This window comes from Melozone crissalis, unplaced genomic scaffold, assembly GCF_028551555.1.
Source record: "Melozone crissalis strain CALT ecotype California unplaced genomic scaffold, PUWL_Pcris_2 ptg000120l_1, whole genome shotgun sequence".
Lineage (NCBI taxonomy): Eukaryota > Metazoa > Chordata > Aves > Passeriformes > Passerellidae > Melozone > Melozone crissalis.
In genome coordinates, this window is record NW_026535896.1 from 2,606,830 (window position 1) to 2,633,464 (window position 26,635).

At 52.4% G+C, this 26,635-nt stretch overlaps 2 protein-coding genes across 3 annotated transcripts; both read left to right on the forward strand.

The window, feature by feature from the left end:
• Positions 1-127: 127 nt before the first annotated feature.
• TIRAP (TIR domain containing adaptor protein) lies at positions 128-5,430 on the forward strand. 2 transcript variants are annotated; one of them, XM_054292939.1, is made up of 6 exons: positions 128-244; positions 3,088-3,171; positions 3,638-3,738; positions 3,903-3,957; positions 4,228-4,836; positions 4,976-5,430. In XM_054292939.1, the coding sequence occupies exons 4-6, from the start codon at positions 3,951-3,953 to the stop codon at positions 5,017-5,019; spliced, it is 660 nt and encodes a 219-aa protein (XP_054148914.1). In that variant the 5' UTR covers positions 128-244; positions 3,088-3,171; positions 3,638-3,738; positions 3,903-3,950; the 3' UTR covers positions 5,020-5,430. The 2 variants fall into 2 exon arrangements, with proteins under 2 accessions (XP_054148914.1, XP_054148915.1); XM_054292940.1 differs by lacking the exon at positions 128-244 and adding an exon at positions 2,478-2,936.
• Positions 5,431-5,564: 134 nt separating this feature from the next.
• DCPS (decapping enzyme, scavenger) lies at positions 5,565-25,019 on the forward strand. The gene is made up of 6 exons (XM_054292965.1): positions 5,565-5,751; positions 7,360-7,528; positions 16,756-16,901; positions 19,450-19,563; positions 23,651-23,761; positions 24,573-25,019. The coding sequence occupies exons 1-6, from the start codon at positions 5,584-5,586 to the stop codon at positions 24,837-24,839; spliced, it is 975 nt and encodes a 324-aa protein (XP_054148940.1). The 5' UTR covers positions 5,565-5,583; the 3' UTR covers positions 24,840-25,019.
• Positions 25,020-26,635: the final 1,616 nt, after the last annotated feature.

Genomic DNA, 26,635 nt, shown 5'->3' on the forward strand with positions numbered 1-26,635 from the left:
GCGGGGCCAGGCGTGGGAACGCGGCGCTGCTCTCGCGGCGCTTTGCGGGGCTATAGAAGGCGCGGGCGCATGCGCGGAGCAGTGCTGGGCCGGGGGCGGCGCCGAGCGGATCTGTCCGTCCGTCCGGGTCGGGGCCGCGCTGGGCCGGGCCTGGCCGTGCCCCCCTTCCCCTCAGGGGCTTCTCCTCCGCCAGCTGCCGTTGCCTGGGTTCCTGTACGTGCCACCGCGTCTCCAGCCCTATGAGGTACACGCGGTGCCTGGGCCTGGACGGCCGCTGTGATGCCTTCAGGAATATGTGTGGCGGAATTTGGGTGTACTTAGAGCTCTTCAGGAGAAAAACTATTCTGTTTTCTGGGTAGCTGCGCGCTGTTCTGTACTGGCACCGTAAACGAAACGTTCATGGTGGTTTTAGGGACAAAATTAGCCTTATTTTCTCCCCCAGAACGATTCGACCCTGCCTTGCAGCACCTGGTGTTTGCTATTTGTTAATTCCACAGGCAATCCTGTGAACCACAGGCTCTGAAACTTCTGCTGCAGGGATTTCAGCGTGCTGCTGCTGCTGGGTCAAGGCACGCTGTGAATAGAGCTGTGCCCACTTAATTACACCTTTAATAATGATTCTGTTATTGCTGAGGTGGGGTGGAGGTTGATCCAGGTGGTGTGGCCTTGTGGGATTTAGGGTTTGTGGGTTCACCCTCACTCAGGTTTCCAGATGGGGTGACTCACACAGGCAGGTGACTTGCTATCCTCTGGGTCCTGTCCTCGGGTGAGGAGTTGATTTTTGGGGTGGTGGCAGCAGTGCTGGGGCAGAGACTAATGCAGAATGGGTCCCAGTGGGATGAGAGGTGCTGGGCCCATGGCTGGTGGTCCCTGTGGGGCTCACTGCCACTTGGCCTTGGGCTTTTTCCTTTGGGATTTGGCCACCAAGAGGCCAACTGGTGTCCCCTGCTTGGTGGAGAGAAAGGCAGCCAAGATAGTGGTAGAGGGTGGGGAGGAGCTCAGTGTCTCTCAAGGAATTCATTGCATTTTGGGCACAGGCTGCCCGGGTTCCTCTGCTCTCAGCACCGTGTCTGAGGGTGGGCTGGGGGCCCTGCAGATCCTGCCTGCTCTTGTACCCCAAGGTGCCTCCCAGGGCTCAGAGATGGCCTGGCTTGGGAAATCCTTGGGGATGGGCAGGTGTTTATGACAAGGGGGCAAAGCCATCAGGGAGCCCCCCCATTTCACAAGGTTTTGTGTTTTGTGCTGCTGTGCCCTGGTCTGTTGTTTTGCTGAAGGTGGTGGGTGAATAGACATGGAAACACCTGTGGAAGCCACAGCCAGGTGGTGGCATGGAGGAACATTGTGTCCAACAGGAACTCTTCAGATACCTGTGGGACACAGTGGTGGGGTGGGCATGGGGTCCCCAAAAGCCTGACAGGTGCTGGTGGGGGTTGGGGGATCTCCTGACCTTCAGCCCTTTGTCCCAGGAGACTCCAAGGGAAGGAGGAGAGCAGTGTGCTGAGCAGGGAGGTGGAGTCAGTCCTGGGGCACAGCTGGCTCATGGTGCCATTGATGAAGGGGAGTCTTGATTAGCCCTGGATGGGGTGTTGAGGTTAAATGGGGTGGGTGGATATGTTTTGGGGGTCAGAGGACATGGATTCCCTGAGGGGAATACTTTCCTTCAGGCATGGAGGTGTAGGGGTTGTCCCAGTCAGCTTGCAAGCAGATGGGGGACACTGGGGATGTGTTTTGGGGGCAGGTGCAGCAGTCCTGAAACTGGGGTGATGGGCACTGGGCACAGCCTGCCCTCTCCATGAACACACTGAGTTAGGGGAGCATGGCCAGTGTTTGGAGCTACCTGGACTGCTGGAAGGGACTTGGAACAAGATGATCTTTAAGGTCCCTTCCAACCCAAACTCTTGTGGGGTTCTATGGTTCTCCCTGCTGAGGTAGAGGTAAGGACTTACCTGGGTGGGTCCTGGCCCAGCCCCTGCAGTTTGGGAACCCCACAGTTGGAGCTGTGGTACTGTGCACAGTGGGGTGTGATGGGCACCACTCTGCTTCAGGGTTAACAGTGAGGGAGATGCTGACCCAGCTTTGTGCTCTGGTCCACCCTGGGCTCACTCTGGAGATGCTCCAGTGTGAGTGCCAAGGCCAGCTTCTGTGGGGATCCTTGCTGTTATCCAGGGTGAGGACTCAGATGGGAGAGGGAGGGACACATTCAGTACTGGGGCTGGACCCCCAGGGCCCTTCTCCTGGTGTCCCATGGGGTGTGGGACAGTGCCCACATCAGAGGGTTCAGTGTCCACATCAGAGGCCCAGGCATTGTCCCCTAGGCAGGGAAGAGATGGGGAAATCTCCTGTGCCAGGAACAGCCTGTCAGGGAGCTGGATGGGCATGTGAGCCTTGGAGACTCCCTCAGATTCTTGGGGGATGGAACCAGGACTCACCTGGGGCTCATCTCTCACAGGGCATTGAGGAGCCACCTGTGAGAGATGAGCTCCAGGTGAGTCCTGGTTCCACCCCCCAAGGAGGAGGGGTTTGGAGGGGTTGAGGATGATGAGGAGATGAAGGCAGTGTCAGTTGTTGGCCACCAGCAGCAGCCCCAGGGGAACGAGACCTGGGGAAGGAGAAATACAGGGGGGATTTTGGGGTGAACAAATGACTTGTTAGGTAAATTTAACTCGTAAAATAAGTGTGAGTGGCAAAGATGGACCTGTCAGGAAACCAGGGAGGAGAACAGAGCAGGGTGCTGCTGAGGGCTGTGCACTCTGACACCCATCAGTGACGGCATGTGGCGGATGTGGGAGGGAGGCCCCTGCCAGGGCTTGGCTTCCCCTCCCTGCAGTGCCAGCCCATTTACCCTCCTGTGCTTTCACATTCCCCAGCAGAGGCTGGAGCTGCTGGGGGCACCTGGGGGTTCAGGGAGCTGCTGCACTCTGTCCCTGGGGAGGCAGGTGGGTGCCCCTGCCCTCGTTTCCACCCCAGGGTGGCTTCACTGGGATCCACTCCTGGATGTGGCAGCTGCAAGGATGGATCAGCCCCACCATTCACTGCAGACCCCATCAGACTGCAGAGTGAGCATCCTACCTGTCCTTTCCCACCCAGGTAATCCCAGCAGATCTTTCTTTGCCAAACCCAGGGGCTGATGCATCCCCTTCCCTGCTCCGGTGCCGGACTCCTGCACTCCAGGTAAGATCCCTCCAATTTCCCCCCTGCTCACTGTCCATGCTCATTGTTCCTCTCACACTTGAGCTGTTGGCTGTCCCTGAGTGGTGACTCTTGGGCACTGTGGTTTCCGTGGGTGTGCTGGGGTTTTGTGGGCATTTCCTGCAGCCCTGTGCTGTTTTTGGAGTAGGGGAAAGGCTTCAGCATGATGTGGGGTGTTTCATTTCGGAAGGGGTGATGCCAGCAGTGGAAAACAGCAGCTGTTTGCCCCATTCTGTTCCTGTGTGTCTGCAGGGAGTGTCTGGGCTCCCTAAACCGTGCTGGGAGCACAGTGCTGAGGATGCTGTGAGCTGGCAGGGAACAGACAGGAGTGCCAGGGCAGGCAGCACCAAGGATGCACAGCTCTGGGCATCACCCACACTGCCTTTGGTTTGCCAGCACCCAGTGATCCCTGGTGATCCCAGCCGATTTCCCTTTCTCCTCTCCACAGGATCCTTTCCCCACTGATGGGAATGAGGGTTTCTCCTCCCCATTCTCTCTTGGCCTCGCTTGCTGCAGGTGTGTATCTCCAGTGGAGAGAGCCAGTAACAGGTAAATGTTCCTTCCCAGCACGTTTTGGGGAGGCAGATGTGCTGGGGGTGATTTTGGGGCTGTAAGAGCACCCCAGAGCTGCAGATCCCTGGAACAGACCGGGCTGAGACCTGCCATGAAGCAGTTCTTGCTCTCAGTTTTTTATTCCTCTTTTCTGCTCTCAGGAGAGGTGTCCTGCTGGCAGTCAGTGGCTGAGCAGTGTGCTGCCCACTATGGCTGGTGAGTGTGGGAACAAACCTGCCTCTGTCCCCTCCCTCACAGCATCCCTTCCCCAGCAGAACACCAGGGTGCCCATGGGCTGCTCCTCACGATGCCACAGCATTCAGGTGGTGGTGGCAGCTCAGTTTCAGGGACCAGGATGGTTTTGGGGTCAAGGTGAGATCCTACCCACCCCTTTCCATCTGGGGGCATCCTACAGATTGAATGATGCTGTGCTTGGGAAGTCCAGGGGGTGCTGAGCCCCCAGAACTGACTGTGACCTCTCTGCAGGTTGGTTTAGGAGGCTCCTGCACAAACCCAAGTCCAGCTCAGTGGAAAGCCTCAAGTCCAGCCACTCTGCTTCATCCTCACCTTCCTCTTCCTCCTCATCCTCTGCCAAGAGCTCCAGCTCCTCTCCTGGCACGAGCCTGGCCACCAGCTCCATCTCCCTGTCTCCCGTGTCAGCAGTGGACATCAGCGCCTCGCACAGCCCCCGGTGGGACAAGAGCTACGACGTGTGCATCTGCCACAGCGAGGGGGACGTGGAGCTGGTGTCAGAGCTGGTGTCCTACCTGGAGGGGCAGCCCGAGAGCTTCCGCTGCTTCCTGCAGCTGCGCGACGCCGTGCCGGGCAGCGCCGTGGTGACGGAGCTCTGCGACGCCGTGCACAACAGCCACTGCTGGGTCATGCTCATCACCCCCGGCTTCCTGCAGGACCCCTGGTGCAGGTACCAGATGCACCAGGCCTTGGCCGAGGCTCCCATGGCCAACGGACGCACCATCCCGGTGCTGAAGGACGTGGATCGCAAGGATTATCCCAGGGAGCTGCGGAATATCTACTACATCTACATGGCCCTGAAGGAGAAGAGCTTCAGGCAGATCAGAGACACTGTCATGCGCTGTGAGTATCCTCTGGATGCTGGTGAAATGTCAGCTCATTGTGGTGAGGACCGTGGGAATGGAGCAGATTCCATACATTCACGTAAAGTTGATTTTTAGAGTACTTGTTTGTTAATGGAGCTCATCTGCTGTCCCTGCAGACCTCCAGGAACTGTGCCAGAGCTCCACAAAAAGCATGGAGTAGTGCTGGGAGCAGGCAGATGCATTCCCGTGGGCATCATGGAGCTGTCACCGTTGGATCTGGGTGTTGGCACATCCCGTTGGACCTTGAGGTCGAACCTGAGCTGCTCAGACCGGACCTGGGACCGAAGATAGGGAGTTCTTCGCATCCATGAGGGACAGCACACTGGAGCCCACCACGTCCTGGTGGCCAAAATCTCCTCGGTGGGGAGAGGGACATCCATCACACAAACACTAAGCTCTGGTGTTGGTTCTCAGGGTCATGAGAGCTCTTTACTGCACTGGCATTCTCTGTCCTGAGTGCTCCGGGACGCCTACTAAGCTGACAAGATATGTGGGCAGGACAAGATATGAGGCAGGCAGTGACGCTGCACGGAATCGTTGCGACTACGAAAATGCAGAAGTTTTACAATTTGATGGTGTTCGGTGTTTTTGTCTCAATCCCCGGTTCGGGCGCTTGTGGGAGGAGGAGCCGCGGGGGTGCGCGACCTCCGGGCCGCCAGGGGGCGCCATGTCCCAGCGCGCCCCGAGGCGCCGCGCCTGCGCAGTGCGGGGGCGGCCGCGAGCCATGGCGGAGGGCCCGCAGCCCAAGAGGAAGCGGGAGGAGGAGGAGGAGAAAAATGGCGGGACCGCCACTCAAGGCGGCGCCGCCGCCGCTTTCACGCTGTCGGACCTGCGGGTGCGGCGCGTCCTGCGGGAATCGGCGCGGGACAAGATCGTGTTCCTGCACGCCGAGGTACCGGGGAGTGGGGGGGCGGCCGCGCCCGCCGCCATCTTCCCCGCTAAGGGCACGGCCCCGCCCCCGGCGGCGCGCTCGGGCAGGCCCCGCCCCCGGGCACTCCCCGGCATCGCGGCCCGGCCCGAGCCCGGCCCGCTTTTCCAGCCCGGCCCGGCCCGAACCCGGCCCGCTTTTCCAGCCCGGCCCGGGCCGAACCCCGCCCGGCTCGGTCCCGGCCCGCTTTTCCAGCCCCGGCCCGCTTTTCCAGCCTGGCCCGGGCCCGGCCCCAAACTCCCTCAGCCTGGCAGCTGCGGAGGCAGCTGCAGACCTTACTGCAATCCTCTTTCTTGTTGCTATGATTTGGTGCCTTTGGGTTCCAGCACGTTTTTCGTGCTTGGTAGGTAAAGCGGCGCTGGGTTGCAAGCAGCGTGCTGGTTCTGGGACTGTAAATAGTACAGCCATTACAGGAAAATGTGCAGTAATTCTTGGGGTTGTGCATGTTGATAGCCGTGGTTCCCTGCATGGCGAGGGAACCGTGCAGCTGTCTCGGCTCCTGTCTCCTGAAATGTGCAGCCAAGCAGGAGATGGGGACAGGGACGTTCCAGGCTGCTGCTTTGATCTCAGTGGGTTCCTGCAGTAACAGCTGGCCACAGACCTCCTCTGCCCTGTGAGCGTGTCAGGAAAATCCACAAACGCCGGAGGTTTATGCTTAGAAGGAGATAGAGGAGTCCTTCAGCTTTATTCCAATGCAGGGAGAGAATGCACTGAGCCACATGACAGCAGGGTTTTCTCTCTCGAGGTTTTGGAGGGCGCAGCCTCCCTTTTATCCTAACTCTCGGCCGCATGTTTCCCTCTTCCTTTCCCCATTAACTGAGCTCCTAGGGAGGTACAGCCTTCCCAAACCACTTAACCCCATATGCCCCCTTAAACCTGCCATTTTCCCCCGAAATTCAGGCTCGTGCAGACCCTTGTCTCTTTCTGGAGCCAAAGTGCCCAAAGTCAATAGAGACATTAAGACCCATTTCAAAGACATTAAGACCCATCAAACTGTTTGTAAAGGCATCAGCACACATCTTCCTTCTCAAGCTGACAGGGTTGGGAGCCCCAGGTTGTGATGAAGCCTCACCTGGGTTTTGTACAGGCAGGGGTGAGGCTGGGGGATGTTCCACACCCAGCACCCCCCAAACCAGCCCGCTGTGGCCTCGGGATCCGGGGCTGTGGTTCCTTGGAGCAGGGCAGCAGTGAGTGCCCCCTGCCCCAGAACTTGCTCCCTGACTATGATGTAAATCCCCACGCCTGCCTTTGCCCTCTTCCTGGGAAGTGTCAGAGATGAAATTGGTGCTGTGGGTCAGCAGGAAACCCGGGAACATCCGGGGAGGTGCAGATGGGCTGAGTCATTGCCCACATCCCCAGCTCCCTCAAAAACCACTTGTGTTTCCTGGTGGGGAGCAAATTCCTGCTGTGCTTCCAGGCAAATGTGCTGTTTGTTTTTGGATGGGTATCTGTCCTACAGGGGGTTTGGGCATGAGGACTGGGGGCTGTGAGGTGTCTGCCGTGATCCCTGACCTCAGACTGTCCACAGTGTTGGATCTGTGTTGCTGATGACTCTATCCATTTGTATTCCAGAGGATTGGCCTCTCTGGAGAGGGCACAGATGCTGTAGTCATCCTGGAAAAGACTCCTTTCCAGGAGGAGAAGATCCCAGACCTGCTGAAGAAGCCCATGCACGCAGAGCTGCAGATGCACAATGACATTTACTGCACCTTCTACCTGAGCCCTCCCCCAGAGCTGAGCGGTGAGTGCCCTCAGCCCTGCCCAGGGATATGGGAGAGATGCCAGGATGTGATTCCTGCCCATTCCAGAGGGGAGGGTGCAGTGGGGAGTGCAGGTGCCACTGCTGGGCCTGGCTGTGCCACCCTGGCTGTGGTTTGGTGACAGCAGCACACCTGGCCCAGGTGGGGAGTATCACTATAGGACAGGAAAGAACACAAGCACACACTGCTGCTCTCAAGGTGAAGAGAAAGGGGAAGTTTATTTTCTGCCTCCAGCATTTGTAGTTTTCTAAAAGTGACAGTGGATTGGAGGGTGACAGTGCCACCTCTATGGCACTGGACAAACCAACAGTCCATCAAACTTCTCCTTCTCCTTAAAAAAATGCAAACCAATGAATTATTTACAGAAAGTGTGTGAGAAAGTTCATTACAAGAATGTCAACATCAGAAGGCTTAGAAAATATTAAAAAATCAAAGCAACAGGGGAGATCAGTGGGTTGTTGCCACGCTGAAGGCAGTGTCTCATCCTGAGGCTTTGAGTGCTGCCCTGCTTTGAGTGATGCCCTGCATCCCCTTTTTGCTGTGCCATGGACACAGGGGGCTCAGCTACTGAGGCACTGAATGGCCATTGCTTGGTGACCTTGTACAGGAAGGTGCAGAAAGGCTCAGTGAGTGATTGTCAGTGCTCTCACTTGGGTGAGGAAGGGTTGTCTCCTTCCAGAATGTTTCTCTTGAAACAGTCTGCAGGGCACATGCAGCTGCTTCTCATCCCATGGTGGCATCTCATGAGCTTTTTTGTCACCTGGTAAGAACAGGCAGTTTGTATTTGGGGCAGGATTTAAGGGCTGGTAACCTTGAGTGCTGGGGCAGATGAGCCCCATTCCCCTTAAGGTTTCACACATCTGTGTGTTATAAAACTCTGCTGATAACCAAGGACTGATGGGCAGGTTGGGGAGCTGCAGTGAAGGCTCTCACCCTGTGGAGGGGGCTCTGTCCCAGTGGGAGGGTGTCCTGAAGTGGTGATGATTTCCAGCTGCCACTGGAATGCTGGGCTGGTCTTTGGGCACTTTGGTTTAATCACAGAATTCCAGACTGTTTTGGGTTGGAAGGGACCTTAAAGCTTGTCTTGTTCCAACCCTCAGCCATGGCAGGGACACCTCCCACTGTCCCAGGCTGCTCCCAGCCCTGCCCAGCCTGGCCTTGGGCACTGCCAGGGATCCAGGGGCAGCCCCAGCTGCTCTGGGCACCCTGTGCCAGGGCCTGCCCACCCTCACAGGGAACAATTCCCAATTCCCAATATCCCATCCAGCCCTGCCCTCTGGCAGTGGGAGCCATTCCCTGTGTCCTGTCCCTCCATCCCTTGTCCCCAATCCCTCTCCAGCTGTCCTGGAGCCCCTTCAGGCCCTGGCAGGGGCTCTGAGCTCTCCCTGGAGCCTTCTCCTCTCCAGGTGAGCACCCCCAGCTCTCCCAGCCTGGCTCCAGAGCAGAGCTGTTCCAACCAGAGCATCTCCATGGCCTCCTCTGGACTTGCTCCAGTGGCTCCATGTTCTTCCTGTGCTGAGGACCCCAGAGCTGGGGGCAGCCCTGCAGGTGGGGTCTCACCTGAGCAGAGCTGGATCACCTTCCACAATTAATTCCATCTGAATGCTGGTATAGATTTAAATTCCAGAAGTGCAGTGATAAATTCCATGTCAATGCTTTCACAGACAATAACAGCCAAACAGGTTTAACAGTCACAATTAATCTGAGTCCCTTAAGTAAGATGTTGTTGCAGGGCCAAGATAGATTTTCAGGACGTTTGATGTGCCTTTCCAAAAATGCTCTTGTTTTAGCTCTGTTCCCACGGTGTAGGAGGGAGCAGTGTCTGGATCTGTCAGCTTGAATTGTGCAAAACTCCTTTTCTCCTGTGAAGGACTCAAATTAAAGATTTTGTTGTTGCAGTGAGTTTCAGTCTGAGGAAAACACCATAACACCACAGGAGTTGTTGGAAGAGGAGTTAAATCTCCTCTTTTTTAGCTGGGAGAGCTCTTGCTTGGGTGCCTGCTGTGTTCCAGCCCAGCAGGAGTTGCAGTGCTTCCCACGAGGTGGCATTGCAAGACTGAAATCCCCTGGGCTGCCTCCAGCTCAGCCCTGCTGCCTTTGCCTTCCTCCCAGCACTTGGCTGCAGTGCTGTGCAACCCCACAGTGCTCTGATAACAGAATTGCAGTGCTCTGATAACAGAACTGCAGTGCTGTGCAACCCCACAGTGCTCTGATAACAGAATTGCAGTGCTCTGATAACAGAATTGCAGTGCTGTGCAGCCCCACAGTGCTCTGATAACAGAATTGCAGTGCTGTGCAACCCCACAGTGCTCTGATAACAGAATTGCAGTGCTCTGATAACAGAATTGCAGTGCTGTGCAACCCCACAGTGCTCTGATAACAGAATTGCAGTGCTGTGTAACCCTACAGTGCTCTGATAACAGAATTGCAGTGCTCTGATAACAATTGCAGTGCTGTGCACCCACAGTGCTCTGATAACAGAATTGCAGTGCTGTGATAACAATTGCAGTGCTGTGCACCCACAGTGCTCTGATAACAGAATTGCAGTGCTGTGATAACAATTGCAGTGCTGTGCAACCCCTCATTGCTCTGATAACAGAATTGCAGTGCTGTGTAACCCCACAGTGCTCTGATAACAGAATTGCAGTGCTCTGATAACAGAATTGCAGTGCTGTGCACCCACAGTGCTCTGATAACACAATTGCAGTGCTGTGATAACAATTGCAGTGCTGTGTAACTCCTCATTGCTCTGATAACAGAATTGCAGTGCTCTGATAACAGAATTGCAGTGCTGTGCACCCACAGTGCTCTGATAACACAATTGCAGTGCTGTGATAACAATTGCAGTGCTGTGTAACTCCTAATTGCTCTGATAACAGAATTGCAGTGCTGTGTAACCCCACAGTGCTCTGATAACAGAATTCCTTATTTTGTTTAAGGCTTATGCCAGGTGCAAAACCCCTCCTGCACGTTTGAATGGGGAAGAAGCCTCTGGCTTTCTTCTGCTGAGCTTTTATCTTTTTAATGACTTTTAAATCTGTTTTTAAAAGGTAATTTCTTGCAATATTTGTAATATTACCCAGTGGTGCATCTTTGCTTCCCACCCTTGTCCTTGGCACCCCTCAGGTTGTTCTGGATGCTGAGCAGCCCCAAGCAGGAGATCAGGAGGGGGCTGTGGACCCTGGGGCTGCTGTCCAGGCTCCCTGAGGAGTGCAGAGCAAGGAGGATTATTTTGAAGCAATTAGCAGCAAATAGCTGTTGGTGGACACATTGCATGAGCTGCTGGGCTGGCAGTAAGCAAACAGCCCTGTGTGTCAGGAGGAGAAGGAGTTTACCCTTTGGAGCTGAGTCAGCCCAAGGACATGGTGTACATTTGACATGAGGAATGTGGCTTAAAAACATGAACAGGAGGAATTGCCTGTAAGGCTGCAGTCAGGGTTTGACTGACCTGGGATGTCCAGTGATAATGTGGAGAGCCAGGGAGCCCTTGCTCAGGGTCTGTTGGCTCCTTAGTTGCAGGGTTAGAGTTACAGGGTTTTGTCTCCTGGTCCTTGCAAGTTTACACTTGGTTAGAAGATAACAGTATTTTGTAGAAAAGGCCAGAGTTTGGCATTAAGCAGTTTCTTGGAACGGTCCTGTATTGTGTGATGAAGGAATTTACCTGGGGGATTTCACAGCACCCTGGGCAGCTGAACCCTGCCACACTCAGCCTCTGAGGTAAGATAGAGCTCAAGGCAGAGGAAGTGGTGGCTGAGTGACTCGTGCTGATGCCGTGAGGAGCTGCCTCCAGAGCCTGTTTCTCACTGCTGCCTCTGTGCTCCCAGGAACCTGGGGCTCTTCACTCAGCTGGAGACTTCCTTCACTCTTTCCCCACCTCCATGTTGGCCAGCAGGAGCAGGGAGATCATTCTTCCTCTGTGATTGGCACTGGTGAGGCCTCACCTTGAGTGTCCAGTTCTGGGCCCTCAGTTTGGGAAGGACATGGAGGGGCTGGAGCACACCCAGAGAAGGGCAATGAGGCTGGAGAGGGGCTGGGAACACAAACCCTGTGAGGAACCCCTGAGGGAGCTGGGGTTGTCTAGCTTCAAGAAAAGGAGACTCAGGGGTGCCCTTATCACTCTCTACAAGAGAGATAGATAGATAGACAGACCTCCTTTCCTTCCCCTCACCTGGGGCTGGGCTCTTTCTCCAGCAGCACTGACACAACCAGAGCACACAGCCTCAAGCTGCACCAAGGGAAATACAGGTTGGATAGCAGGAAAAAGTTTTTTACAGCAAGAGTGATAAAGTTCTGGAATGTTCTGCCCAGGGAGGTGGTGGAGTCACCATCCCTGGGTGTGTTTAACAAAGCCTGGATGTGGCACTGGGTGCCAGGGTTTGGGTGAGCTGTTTGGGCTGGGTTGGACTCGATGGTCTTGAAGGTATCTTCCAACCTGGTGATTCTGACAAGAGAGTTGGGTGCTGCTCCCTCTGTGCAGCCAAACCAGCACAGACCCCAAGCAATGATTTGTTTGGATGGTGACACAGGGAGAGGGAGGCCAAAGCATGTTGCTTGAGGAAATGACTCCCCTCTGACCTCAGAAGGGACATTTCACTCAGGGAGGATGAATTTCACTCTGGTGAGATTTTTAGGTCTGGGAGCACACTGGTGTGAAGGCAGCACCAGATGAGTCTTGCTCATCTCATTGATTTTACTGCATGTGTCAAGGCTAAAATGGAAAATAACATTTGTAGGCAAGCCAGTAATGGTCAGAGTTTGTGTGAAGGGCAACCCAAACCAGTGGAGTGAGGAGAGGGGACTTAGTGAATTTGTGGGGAGTAGTGTATCAGAGCTGATGTGACTGTGCTGCTACCAAAGGCAGGCATGTGCATCTAAAATAAGATGCCTTCAAATAAAAGCCACTTTCTGGATGTTGCTGTGATTTAAGAGGCAACTTAAGCCTAGATGTGAGAGGAGCCCCAGCCTTGGCTTTCCCCTGCAGGGAGAGCAAGGGCTGATTTCACAGGAAGGGAAAAATTTTCCACTACCAAAGGTTGGATTGTAAAAGCCAGATGGTTCAATATTCACATTGCCTGATAACATCTAATTCCTCACACCCATTTGCCAAGGAGAGCTTGATGTTTGTGGCAAAAAGCAGCCTCGTGGTGCCTGGCTGCTGTGGGACTGTGTTTCTCCAAAGCTGTGCTGGTGTGATTTAAGGGCTCTTATCAGTCCTCTGAGGAGTCTTTGCTCCCTGGCTGCAGGCCAAAGCTTCTTATCTTTTTATCTTGAGATAAAAACATCTTAAAACAAGCACAAGGGGAGAAGCTGTGGCACCATTGCTCCAACGGTGGAGAAATTGTGGGAAAAATGGGAGAGTGTGGAAGGAAAGTTTTCGGTCATGCAGGAAGTAATTCCCATCCCAAAAAGAGTCTGGTTTCAGGCAGTGAGGAGCTGGAGAAACTTGCAGGAGCTGCAGTGGGAAGGCTGGCTCTTCTCCCTGTGTCTCCATTCTTTGGCTGCCTCTGGGGTTTGCCCAGCCAAGGAAACTTCTTGCATTTACACTTAAAATAAAAAGCTCGAGCCTGAAGCTGTGGGAGCATGTGGGGTGGTTTGGAGGATGGGGTGGTGGGGGGGTGTGTGTAATTGTGCTTTGCTCTGTGTTTTGCAGGGGTGGTAAACTGCAACTTTCCTCTTTGCAGTGCCTGTTGCAGCTAAAACCCCCTGAGCACCCCAAGTTCTCCTGGCATGAGCCCCAGGAGCCAAGCAGCCTTAGCTGAGTCCCTGGCAGCATGTTTGGCTTGCCCTGGCATGTGCTGGCCTTGGAAACTGAGCTCTTGCAAGCTTTATCCTTTGCAGCTTTAATTCATTCACTTAAGAGTGCCCCAGCTGTCTGGGACAAAGCCATGGGCACACCTGGCTGGGGCTGGGTTGGAATCCACCGTTCCTGTGTGGCTCCTCTTGCACTTGTGACCATAAAACCAAATAGAGGCTGTCATGCAGAAGGGCAAGGTGTGTGTTAGATATTTACTTAGGGCATTTTGTATTTAGTTAGGGCTGCATCCAAGGTGCTGTCTTCCCTCCTGATGAGAGGACAACTCAGACCTGGGTGCAGCAGAAAAGAGGAAAAAAAACCTGCAGGAGTTCAAATGTTGACTTGCCTGTTGTTCCCTGGCCTTGGCACCCTCCTGCATCTGATGGTGAGGTTGATTAGGGATCTTATAAATGAAAGCTCTGCTTCCTGCTGGCAAAGAGAGGAAAAAGCACCCCTGCCCCAAAGGAGAAATGGGTTGTGCCTGCTCTGTGTGCTTCTCCTGGCTCCCTGGCAGGGTTACATCTGTCTAAAGCAGGCTGGCAGTAGGTGCTAATGCTGCAGTGGGGTGGGAGAAGAGAGTGTGAGGCCTCTCCTCACTGATGTGCTGAGCTGGAGTGGGATTTTGGCAGAGCCTGAGGGCAGTGTGGCACAGAAGGGGACAGTGGCAGAGCCTGGGGGCAGTGTGGCACAGAAGGGGACAGTGGCAGAGCCTGGGGGCAGTGTGGCATAGAAGGGGACAGTGGCAGAGCCTGGGGGCAGCGTGGCACAGAAGGGGACAGTGGCAGAGCCTGGGGGCAGTGGCACAGAAAGGAATGAGGCATCATTAGTGAGGTCAGTGTGCCCTTTCCTACCTGCACCAGCTCTCTCTGCTCATATTTCATCCTCTCCTCCTGTCAGCAGCTGCCTCCAGCCCTTTTCCCCTTCAGTTCCCCAAATGGTGTTCTGATTTTCCTTTTGTCTTGGGTTGTGTTTTCCTCACTTGTTTTTAGCAGGAGAGGGGAGAAGTGTGTGCCTGGTCAATCTGAGCCTCCTTTTCTCCTGGGCAGTTTCCCAGCACTGTGGTGATTCCCCTCAAGTGCTTGTTGTAGAGTTACCAGCCTGGGCAGTTCTCTGCCTCCTGCTCATCCAGGTTCCTTGAATTAAACCTCCTGACTTTTTATAACCCCCAGTTAGTCGATGGTCAGTGCTGTCTTCCAGAATAAACCACAGCTGCTCTGTGGTGGCCCCGGGCGGGCGTTCAGGACCAGGCTGCCTGATGTGAGTCAGATGTGAGCAGAGACAATCCCTGGTGCTTCAGCCAGCTCAGGAACCCACATCACGTGTCCAGCAGTTCCCTACCCCCATTTCCAGGCTGGGGCAGGCTCTGGGTGCCCCACGGTGTACGTGCTGCTCCGGTGCACGTGGAGCCTGCCAGGAGCAGACTTGGAAACCAGAGCATGGCCGTGTGCCAGCGCTGGAAGGGTTTTGGGGCGAGCCTGGTCTCGCTGTGGATGTTTCCTGCAGCCCAGCCCGGGCTCAGCTGTGACTTGGCATCCTGTGTGCAGCTCCTAAGGACTGTCAGGCTCTGAGCAGGTATCAAACAGCCTCTCTGGCTGCAGTGATTGATGCTAATTAGCATCGCTGGGGCATTTTGGGGTTGATGAGACCTTTAGAAGGGAAATAATCATAAGTGAACCACAGCTTTTCCCCTGCCTTCTCTTCCAAACATCTGCTCAGCTGCAGCTGCACATTAAGGAGTCCTGTGATGTCTCATTTAAAGCACCCTGAGCTCTCTCCTCACCATGAGCAGCCACCCCCTGGTTGGGGAGGTGCCAGGGAAGCCATTATGGGTCTCCTGCACCCCCACGCACTGTGGTTATCACCGCCCAGCACCGAGGGGCTTTTGCTGCAGTTCTTGCTCTATTTTTGGGGTATAAAATCAAATTGTGAAAGTTTCAGCCTGAGGCTGGCTATGGTATTTTATCTTTTGCCTTTTTTGTTTTCTCCCTAATGCTTTGCTGATCTTTTTAAGCGAGGAGAGCTACAGCCTTGTCTTTTTTTCTTTGGTATTACATCATCCTGCTAGAAGTGCTAATTGAGTCCTGGAAAACAACCTTGTTTGAACATGTGTATGGTGGGAATCAGACCAGACTGCCCTTGTGGTTTGCATTTTCATATTTCATGTTACCAGCATTTTCCTGTGGATTTCATTAAGCTGGGTTTGGCATGGAATGAAAAGGCAGAGTCTCTCAGATTGTGCAGCGCTGACCTTAAAAAAACAGAAAGCAGAAAACTAAAAAAGACTCAAACCATCCTAAATCCTGGCTCTGGGAACAAATAGGTGCTTATATTCAGTGTCTAGCTAGCCTGTATACGTACTTTAAACACGAAGCACAACTTTGGTGCCCTGCTGTGTGTGCAGCCCCTGGTTTTCTGTGGCAGACCCTGGGCACAGACTGCAGTGTTCACAATGCCTCAGTCTGGTCTGCCTGGGGTTTGCTCAGGCTCATGGGGCTTTTCTCCTTCAGTTTATGGCAGCTTTGTAAGCTGGGAAGGCAGAGACACCCCTGTGCCCTTGGAGCACCTTGCAGCTGTGGCAGGCTCCGTATCACACATCCAATCTTGGCCAAAGACGGATGTGTTCCGTGTGTTTTGGCCCTGAGGGTAGGATGTGCTGCTGCTGACATCACAGCTGCCAGGTTGACAAGGGGAGCACTTGCATCCTGTTCAATGCCACAAAAATTACCCAGCAAAGTTCTAATCTTGAGGCAAACACAAAATATTTTCTTTTTGCCAAGGTAAATACTGAAATTATTTTTGTGGGCAGAGGGTCACTCAGCCCTCTTCCCTTGGCTCATGCTGAGCTGTGTTGACCTATCAGCTCACATTGCTTGCTCTGGATTAGTCCCTGTGCCCTTGACTACTTTGCCTCCTGTACTTGGGGCTTGAGGCCAAGCACTCTGACTGAGCTCTGGGAAGAAGCTACTCCTTGGAATTCATCTGGGTTTGTGGCTGGATGAAGTTGCTGGGTGCGTCCTGTGAGCTTTGACTTGAAGTATGAAGAAGATGTGTCTCTGTCCCCAGGGTGGTGTTTCTGTCCTGGTTGTTGACTGCACATAAACACTGCCCTGGGAGCCCCACCTCTGCCCCAGTGTTGCTGATAGGCATGAAAGAGTGTGTGTGGAAAAACTCAGACAGCAAACTCCTCCACCTGAACTGGAAAGACAGGCCCTGGCTGTGCCCTTGGCTTCTTCTTCCTCCAGAAAAGCAGCAGCAGTGCAGGAGGTTTAAGCACTTGTTTGCTTTCCATGTCCATTCTCCCTCACCCTCTCTTCAAAATGTCTCAGTGTGGCATTTTTTGGAAGGGAAAGCAGATTTGTTGGGGCCTGAAGGAAGCAGCGTGGTTGGTAACTCAGTGACTGTGTTTGTTCCTAGAGATCAAAGCCACAGTGGTGTACCCTGCCACGGAGAAACACATCCAGAAATATCTCCGGCAGGAAGCGCACCTCATCCGTGAGACCTGGGAGGATTACAAGAACATAACCCTGCCCTTCATCCAGTCCCAGAGCTTCAGCATCCAGGTATGGCTACCATGCCCTCTCCTGCAGACACAGATGGCTTTGGTCTCCTCTGTCAAAACACTGCTGTCAGAGGTTTCTCTGAAGGCCAGGCTGGAGAGCTGGGAGTGTTCCGCCCCATCTCCTGTTGGTTGTGTTGTCAGCTCTGTCCCCCCTTTTTTGGTTGGCTGGGACATCCTTTCCCATCTTTGCAGAAAAACATTTGCCTTAGAGCTGGTCTTCAGGTTGCCTTTCTCAGGGTTTCTGGAGGAACTCTGAGGTTTGTTTCTCCTTTCCAAGGTTGGCTTCCTGGGCATTGGTGCTGTCACTGGGCTTCTTTGGAGTCTCTGGGTTGTTGTGGAAATGGAAAGGCACAGAATGTGCTTGGATTTCTGCATCACAACTCGCTCCTCCTGCCATTCAGCCCCTCAGTCCGTATTCCATGTGATGAAACTGTTACTTACAGTGTGCTACTTGCCCCAGGCAGCCCCAGCTTTTGCCTTGGCTTTATCCTTTTAAACTGTTCATCTCCCTGTCTTTCTCCTTTAGAGACCAAAGGAATACAAGTCTGTAGGGATCAATTCATGCCAGCCTTTGCAGAGGGGGGAATAAACCAAATCCTGGGGCTGCAGAAGGGGGAATAAACCAAATCCTGGGACTGCTGAGGCTCTCCATTAAAAATAACTCCCCAAAAGTAACCAGGAGCCTTGGATGCTCCCCCAATGCCTTAAACTGCAGCATTGATTAGCTGGAGAAAGGCAAGTGTGTGTTTCTACCAGGCCACAGCCTTCATGGAATATTTTCTCTGTGCTTTTGCTCCCAAATTTCTTATGTTTCCTGGTGCAGCAGCTGCCTTCAGGAATTGCTTGAGCTTTCACTCTGCCTCTTGCCCCAAATGCTTGTGAGCTGCTTTCAGTACATGGAAACATGTTCCTGGTGACCATCAGGAGCATCTGCTGAGAAATCATGGTCAGTCCTTGACCTCTGGGATTTAATAATGCTGTTCCTTGTCTTTATCCAACTGGTTTTGCCAAGTGCAAGAGGAAATGTGAGGGATGACAAATCCCAGGGGACTACAGAGGCGTCTGTGTTTCCTGCTGGAAGATACAAAGTGTGGATGCTTTCAGCTTTCAGGATAATGGTTTTATTGTGGTGCCAGGGCCTGGACATGTGCTCTGCTTGTGCTGGGAGCAGCAGGAGCAGCCAGCCAAGGACCTGCCCATCATGAGGCAGCCTTGGGTTTAAAATTCAGCTCATCTGATCAGTGAACTTATTTAGGGCACTGATAGCTTGGCACTTGTGATCAGAGCAGGCTTCAAAATCCCAATAAAAGGCAAATGTCAATTTTCTGCTGAGCTTCCCTCTGAACTTCCCTCCCAGGGTTATGGAACACAGTGAGCTTGTGCTGTGATTTTGAGAATCACTTGAAGAATCTAATCTCTAAGATGATGCTAAGGAGAAAGGATAGCAATTTAAGCCAAAAATCCCAGATCAAGGGATGAGAAGTAGTTTTTTTCTCTCCAGCTGCATTCAGGTCAGTTTGCAGCAATCCTAAGTGTTTAATAGATTAATGAAACTCTTGATGGATTTCCCATAAAGTGTCTGAGGGGAAATCCAGCCCAGCTCATTTGGTGTACTTATGAAACTGGCTGCACCTTCCCTACCCCCCTGGGGCAGCCAGAATATTTCAGAGCTATATTTGGTGAGGAAAATGATGTTTCCAAACACTTTCAGCTTCCAAACTTTAGCAATTTCCTGCTGCCTTGTGTTACCACCTTCCAGGGGCCTGGCTGAGGACTCTCTTGCCAGTCCAGAACTCAAGCCAGGCTTAAGCTAGAGCATAACATGCATTTTGGAAGTGTAAAGAAGGATGCTGGAGCTGAGGCTGGGAGCCAGGGAGAGCAAAGATGCTTTTCTCTGGTCTTACTCTGTCCCTTATCCCTGGTGTCTTCCATTTCCATAACTCTTCTCTGAATGGTGCTTTGCCTTGCAGGAGGAGCACGGGGGGATAACCAGAGCAGGGATTACAGGCAGGCTGGAGGCTGGAACCTTAAGTATGGAAGAAGAAGAGTGGTGAGCTGTTTTCTAATCAGCCAGGGAGCCAAGAGACATGCATTGCCCCCAAGAACACACAGGCCTTTGGTATCCCTGCAGAGAGCTGCCAGCAGCCAGAGCCACATCCAGCTCTGCTCCTTCCTCTTTGAATAAGGAACAGAATCAGCCAAGTTCCCTTGCCAGACCTGATTGTAAAGATTTTGCTGCAGCTTGGGGGGTAAAAAAGATGTAAACAGCCCCATGGTGCTGCAAGAGGTGTGTGCTGAGCCCCACAGGAGCTGGGTTCCACTGCTTTTTACTGAAGTGCTCATAATATTCTGGAGTTTATTGGTTGATGAAGTGTTTTATGGCTAATTAATTACAAATTATTTGGTCATTTAAAATAAAATTGGCAGGTTTTTTTTGTAAATTCTAGTTGCAGAGAATGTGCAGTAATCCACGAGCTAGGGCTAAATGCACCTGAGGTGTTGTTTTTTTAATTCTCTGCTGACTTCTAAATCACATCTTTCTCTTGCAGTGGGTGTATAATATCCTGGAGAAGAAAGCTGAGGCTGATCGAATCGTCCATGAAAACCCAGATCCTTCCAATGGCTTTGTTCTGGTTCCAGATCTAAAGTGGAATCAAAACCAGGTTGGTTTGCTCCTCTAATGCTGCCTGTCTGAAGGTAATCCAGAGGAAATGTCCCCTTTCAGGCCACTGAGAGCACCCTGGGAGAGCCTGAGTTGGTTTCTGTGCACGTTGTTGTCAGTGATGACATTGCCAGGGCCTTTTAGCCCAAGCTGATTTGGGATGCTGCACACCCAGGCTGTTCTCTCCTGCTGAGATGCATTTATTAGGTTTACTTTCACTGTCCATATCAGCCCAAATGTTGTCAGGATGTGTTCAAACCTAAACCCTGTGTATTTCTTCTGCTGAACTTCTCTGGTTTTTTGTTTTTGTTTTTTTTTTTGCAAACCTTGACTTGAGGTGCAAACCTGGCAGCTGTGTTGTTCTTTGGTTGCTGCAATTAACTCTCCTCCACAGTGTTAAACAGATGGTTCTTGGCTCATGAGCAGCTGCTTTACCCCTTGTGGGAATGCCCACTTGGTGAAAGTGATTTCTAAGACCAGGCTGTAATCCTAAATTGAGAATTATTTCTTGGGTTCTGGCTGCCTTTTGTACTTTAAATTTGGGGAGGTGAAACTCCATACACACACTCCTCCCTTGAAGTTGGTGGCATCAAAAAAAGTTCCCATCGTGTTTCTGATCCTCATATGCTTCTGCAGGGGGCATGTGGGGAGAGTTGCTGTATGATTAAGACTTAGAAATGGAAATTAAAACTCAAAAAAATGGGAACAGAAGGCTGCTGGTGGGCAGCTCCATCCTGTGTGTGTGTGCAGGGAGCAACTGTTTGTGGTGCAGAGCCTGGGGAGTCCCTGCAGGGCAGTGGCTGCTCCCTGTGAATTCCTGCACATCACTTGCTCCAGAAATCCCCTGTCAAGAGCTGATGGGAAAGCTAAGCTGAAATTTCCACTTGGTCACCAGAGGCACACCCTTCTTCCTGATGAGGTTTTGCAGCACAGGGGATTCATGTCCAGCTTGTAGGATGTGCCCTGTTCAGTGCCCTCCCAGTGGAGCAATATCTAAAAACATGCAAAGCCCTGGTGGATATCCTTGTGTGCTGCAACCAAACTTTGCAACTCACATCAGGATTGGGCTAAAATCATAGATGGGCTAAAATTTGTGTTTGGATTTCTCTAAAGACCTGCTGCATCCACATCTCCCAGCTGGTGTGGTCAGGGAGTGCCTCAGTGGTACGATTTGTCCTTAGGGGAGCTTTCCCCTATTCCTGTTGCCTCTTGGAGTGCTGAACAGGATCTTCTGGGCTTCTCCACAGCTGCTGGGCTGCTGTCTGCTGCACCCCAGTCATCCCTGGAGCTGTCTGGGCCCTTTGCACTGCTGATCTCCTTCCCAGGCAGGCAGACAGCATCCAGGTTGCCTTTGAGCCAAGGAATTTCTCCTTGCCTGTGGGTGGCACTGAGCCAGAGCTGATCCTGACAGCCCAGGGCTGCCAGGGAACGAGGTTCCTTCTGCCACATCCCACCTGACACGCCAGGCTGCTGAGTGAAAGCAGGGAGGTGAGATGGTGAGATGCAGCTCCTCAGAAGTCCTTTCAGCAGTGTGGCCTCACTCCTTTAGTGCCTGGCCCACAGATCCCATGAATTCACCTGCAGTTATATCAGACTACTGGAATGGGGAGAAAATTCCCTTTAGCACTGGGAAATCTGCTGGTCTCAACCTTCTGGGTGCTGCTGCCCAACCTTGATAGTGATTTGAACTGGGTTTGATTTTTTTTTGTCTGTTTTTTTTTTTTCTTTCACAACTTTTGAGTTGGTTTCAAATCTGCAGGAGCCCTGAGGCGTTGCCTGAAGCGATGCCTGGCATGACATCATTCCAGGCCTTTTTAGCAACAGGCTTATTTGTTTCAAACAGCAACATGCAGATGTTGTTCTAAGGAGAAGAGCTGTTTGCTTTTCCTCTCATCAGCCAGCCTGGAGCCAAAGAGCACAAGCTGATACACTGTCTTTTTCTGGAGCTGTGCATGGGAATCAAATGGAGCCCTGAGCATGGCTGTGCTGGCTGGGTGCAGGAACAGCTCTGTGCTTCAAGAGCTTTGTGAAGGGCTCTGAGAGCATCCTCTGAGACCAGCATCTGTTTCCAAAGAGCTGAATTGGGTTTCTCACAGCCCTGAAGAGATCTGCTGGATCTCAAATATCCAAACCCTTTACTGTCCAGTGTTTATATTATAAAGTGTATGTATTATATTATAAAGCCACTAACTGAGTGGAGGAGACTGGGATTTTAATTTTTTTTTTAAGTGTAATGATCCACAACTTTGTGTTGTGTTAAACATTGAATGTGCTGAGTGCTTCAGGGGATGCCAGAGGTTTGTCTGAGAGCTGCTCAAGGGACATATTTTAGCTGCCCCGAGTTTGCACAGTGACCAATTAGGCCTTGAAAATTGTTATTTATAGAAGTGATGTGATTCAAAAGTGGCCAGCTGTTTGCACAGTGGAAAAGCAGTGAGCTTATCACTGGGGAAGGTTTCAGTTTCAGTTTTAGCCAATGGTTTGTTGCAGTCTGCAGTGGTGGTGGTGGGACACAACCTTCCCTGAGACCAAGGGCAGGAGCAACAAGAGCACCAGCACACTCACTAACACACTCACTCTCTCACACTTACACACACAGACACACTCACACACACACACACACACACACAGAGCAGCTTGGCTGGGAAGGCATGGGGGTGTCCAGGCATGGAGCTCCAAGATGCTGAAGGGGTCCAGGGGACAAAGACAAAAGAAGGTCCAGGGTATAAATCCAGGGAAAGAGGGGCAGAGGAGAGGCTCAGGGATCCAGTGGCCTGAGGGCTCAGGTGATGCCAGGGTGGATGGACAGGGTTACACAAACCAGTGGGGTAATGGGGAAGGGGGAACTCACTAGGACATGAACATATAAGGGTAAAAGGGAAGGCAAGGCCAACGGGGAGGACAGAACTGGGACAAATTAACATAGTGCTGCAGAGCACCATGGGGGAAGCTTCTTTGCTCACCCTGAAGTGTGAGGCATGCTCAGAGCCCAAGGTGCATCTCTCCAGGGCATTGCTGTTGTCTTCTCCCCAGTAGGCTCGTGGCTCTCCACAGTGGTTCACTGTGCATGTTCATCTGAGTGTGCTGCAGATCAGCTGTCACTGACAAGGCTGTGGGCTGTGCATGGGGGTGCTGGCATGGGCTCAGTGACCCTACATGTCTGGGTGGGTCCCTGCACCTGGTCTCCAGCCTCCAGTCATACAGAGAAAGCATTTTTGAAGTGCTCAGGAAGATGTGAAGGTAGGAAGGGCAGCACTGAGTGCAATGCTCACAGCATGAGAGGGCTGGTCACTCCATCTACCTCTAAAGCTGAGAAAGTATCTGTGATCCCACTGTTTATGGGTTGGGATGAGGCTGTTCTCTTCTGGTCATCTCTGGACAAAACCCAGAAATGATGCTTTAAGGTGTAGTGGGATTGTGGGTGAGCTCATCCCATACTGGGACATTCAGCTCTGTGTGGCTGTTGAAGACCAGTATCCTGGTATGACACAAGAATCCCTTTATAACACAAATATCCCTGTATAACACAAATATCTGTGTATGACACAAGAATCCCTGTGTGCCACAAATATCTCTCTGTAACACAAATATCTCTGTAAGACACAAATATCCCTGTGTAACACAAATATCTGTGTATGACACAAGAATCCCTATGTGGTACAAATATCCCTGTGTAACACAAATATCTGTGTATGACACTAGAATCCCTGTGTGGCACAAATATCCCTGTGTAACACAAGTATCCCTGCGTGGCACTAATGTCCCTATGTGACACAAGCATCCCTGTGCAGCACAAATATTCCTGTGTAGCACAAATACCCCTGTGTAATGCAAATATCCCTATATGGCACAAATAACTCTGTGTAACACAAATATCCCTATGTGGCCCAAGTGTCCCTGTGCAGCACAAATGTCCCTGTGTGTCACAAGTGTCCCTGTGCACCACAAATGTCCCCGTATGACACCAGGATTCCTATATAACAGCCTGGGAAGCTGTGAATGGTGTGTCTGACCCAGATGGGATTTATTTTTTCCACGTGCTGTTGGTGTGTCCCCTCCATGCCCACCCTTGTCCCTTGTCCCTGCAGCTGGATGATCTGTACCTGATCGCCCTCGTGCACCGCCGGGACATCAAATCCCTGCGGGACCTCACGGCCGAGCACCTCCCGCTGCTGAGGAACGTCCTGCAGGAAGGGAAGGTGAGCGTGAGCCTGGTCCCACGCTGCTGCCGTGGCCAGGGTGAGCTTGGCTGCCTCTGCAGAGGCACACCCTGGCTTTTCTGGCACAGCATCTGCCTGGGGACTGCTCCTCAGGAGATAATGACTCATGAAACACAGGGCTGTGTTGCCCTCTCTGCCTGGACAGCCTGGTTCCTGCTCTCCATCAGCACCTTCCCAGATCATGCCACTTCCAGGTGCTGTAGGAATGCCCTATATTTCCTGTTAGCAGTGAGCTCTTCATATTAACAACCCCATCCCAATCCCTTGCCTGTTCTCACTGGCTGATGTGTTTTTCCACAGGGTGTGTTTGGGAGGTGGATGTGCAGTAGCTTCTCTTTCTTTCACTGTGTTAGAATTTGGAAAGTAATTGCACTGGGGAAGGTGGGAGATTAATTAAGAGATTAGTCAGGGGATTGCAGCGAGCGGAGCCGGCGTGCCGGAGTTCGCTCTTGCTGTTCATAGCTTTAATTACACTGGCTGGTAACGGATCCCTGTTACTTTTCCAATGAGTTGGAGTGATAAGGGTGAAAGGGAAAATGATAGGGGTGGATAGCACATCCCATCATGGAGGGATGAAAGTGGGGCAGCCGGAGGCCTTGCTCTGTCCCTGCAGAGGCTGAAATGGAGGGTGGGGAAGAGTTGTGTCCTTCCAAACTTCCCCTTTTCCCTTGCTGTGAGGGAACTGAACTCCCCTTCACCTTTCTCTACACCTTTCCTGCCATCCAGGGATGCTCTCCCCCATCCTTTCCAAGGCTTTGCCAGTGCTGAGCTCTCTGTTTCCCCTCTGCAGGAGGCCATAGTGAAGCGCTTCGGCGTGCCCGGCTCCCAGCTGCGCATCTACCTGCACTACCAGCCCTCCTACTACCACCTGCACGTGCATTTTACTGCCCTGGGCTATGATGCACCAGGCAGCTCCGTGGAGAGAGCCCATCTCCTGGCTGATGTCATTGACAACCTGGCCATGGACTCCATGTACTACCAGAAACGGGCTCTGACCTTCCCCCTGCGGGCTGATGAACCCCTGTTTAAGAAGTTCCAGGAGGCAGGAAAAGTGTGAGGAGGCAGAGGTGTTTTTGTATAATTTTTTAAAAAATAAATACCCATTTTTGGGCTTTTTTTAAGGTTGTGTTCCTTTTATGTTTTTAAACTCTGTTTTTGTACAAGGTGAGGCTGATGATCCTTTGCTATGGAAACTGTGTTTGTCTGTTCAAGTCCATTAAAACAGTGATTGAATAAACCCCTTTGAGTGTGCTGGATTTTACCTCAGACTGGGTGCCTGTGGGATGCTGGGAGCAGAGGGGTTTGGGTGGGAGTGACTTTGTGTATCCATCTTTTCCACCTATCCCCAGATGTCAGCCCAAATAGGGTAATAGGTAGATGGACAGGTCCAAAAAAACCCTGCTGTCCTCAGAAAGCTTCATGTGTTTCTTTTCTAGATTTACCCCTGGGAGTGAGATTGCGCTTTCCTCGAGCAGGGAGGGGTGCCTTGCTCCAGAGAACTCCAGTGACTAACCCGAGTCCTCACCCTTCCTGTCTGGCTGTGTGGAGACAAGTGCTGTGTGCTGCCTGATCCCCAGCCTGAGGGCCATCACCCCTCTGCTGCTCCTTACTCATCTGTGTCTGAAACAGCCTCATTGCGGGGACAGCCCCTTCTCACACAGGCTGCTAAGGGTTTGCAAGGATTATGGGTTAAAACCCCCCCGAAATAAATAATAGTGCTCTTCCTTCTGCTGAGGTGGTGGCAGGATGGGAGAGTGCCAGGAGCTGGATTCAGTGATCCCCTGTGGTGGAAGACCCAGCTCCTCTGTGTGCAGGGAGCTTCCTTGGCCACCCAGCCATTGGTTCCCTGGCAGCTTCTCCACTGAGCACCAACCTCTGAAAACTTCATGAGTTCTTGGTGCCAAGGAGGGCTCTGGTTTCTGGTTGGTAACCAGGGATGTAATTGCAGGAATCATCTTGCTGCTACCCCAGTTCTGTGCTCCTTTCCACACCCTGAGCTCTACGAGGGGTTTTCTGCTGATGGTGGAAAACCCAGATGGGATTTATTTTTTCTGTGCTGGAGCTGGAGCAAAGAGCCATCATTGGAGCTGCCCTGGGGCTCTGCTCAGCTCATCCCATTTATAAATATTGAGGTCAGGCAGCTCCCTGATGCCTTTTAGCAGCCGGGAGAGGCAGAGCAGCTGGATGCAGCCACCTTCCCTTATTTCTCTGCAGAAATTCCCATTTCCTGGGTGAACACTTGGGATTGGTGATCTTAGAGGTATTTTCCAAATTATTCTTGGAGTCTAGAAGTGCAACCCATAGTAAGAAAGCTGCAGTGATCTGCTGTGGGAGCCTTTCCCTCTTGCTTCAGCTCTATCTATCTCCTGAACAGAACAGTTGATTTGGGGAGCTGGAGAGCTTTAGGATGTGGACATGGTCAGTGTCCAGGCCTGTCCCATGGCTCTCCCCTTTAAATTGCTAAGGGACAGGGATGATTTTTGCCCATACCAAAGCATTTTCTCTGCCAAGGGGAGCTTGGTCTCTTGGTGAGGGAACATCCCAGTTTTATGTCTCCACCCAGGCCAGCCCAGAAATGGAGATGGTTAAACAACACACAGGCCCGTGCTGTTTCTAAGGAAGCCTCCCTGGTCCTCAGGTATTGAAAAAACACCCTCAGTCTTGAAAATAGACTCTCAGAGGGCTGTGGCAGACAGCCAAGCAGCACATCTTCCACAGACCATCTGCCTGGCTCCCGCTGGATCAATCGTTTCACTGGAGAGCAGGGGGTGCACGGAGCCTCTCTGTCCCAAAAGAAAGGGTCAGGGGGAGGCATTCTGACGGATCTGCAGCCTTCAAAGGATTAACTGAGAT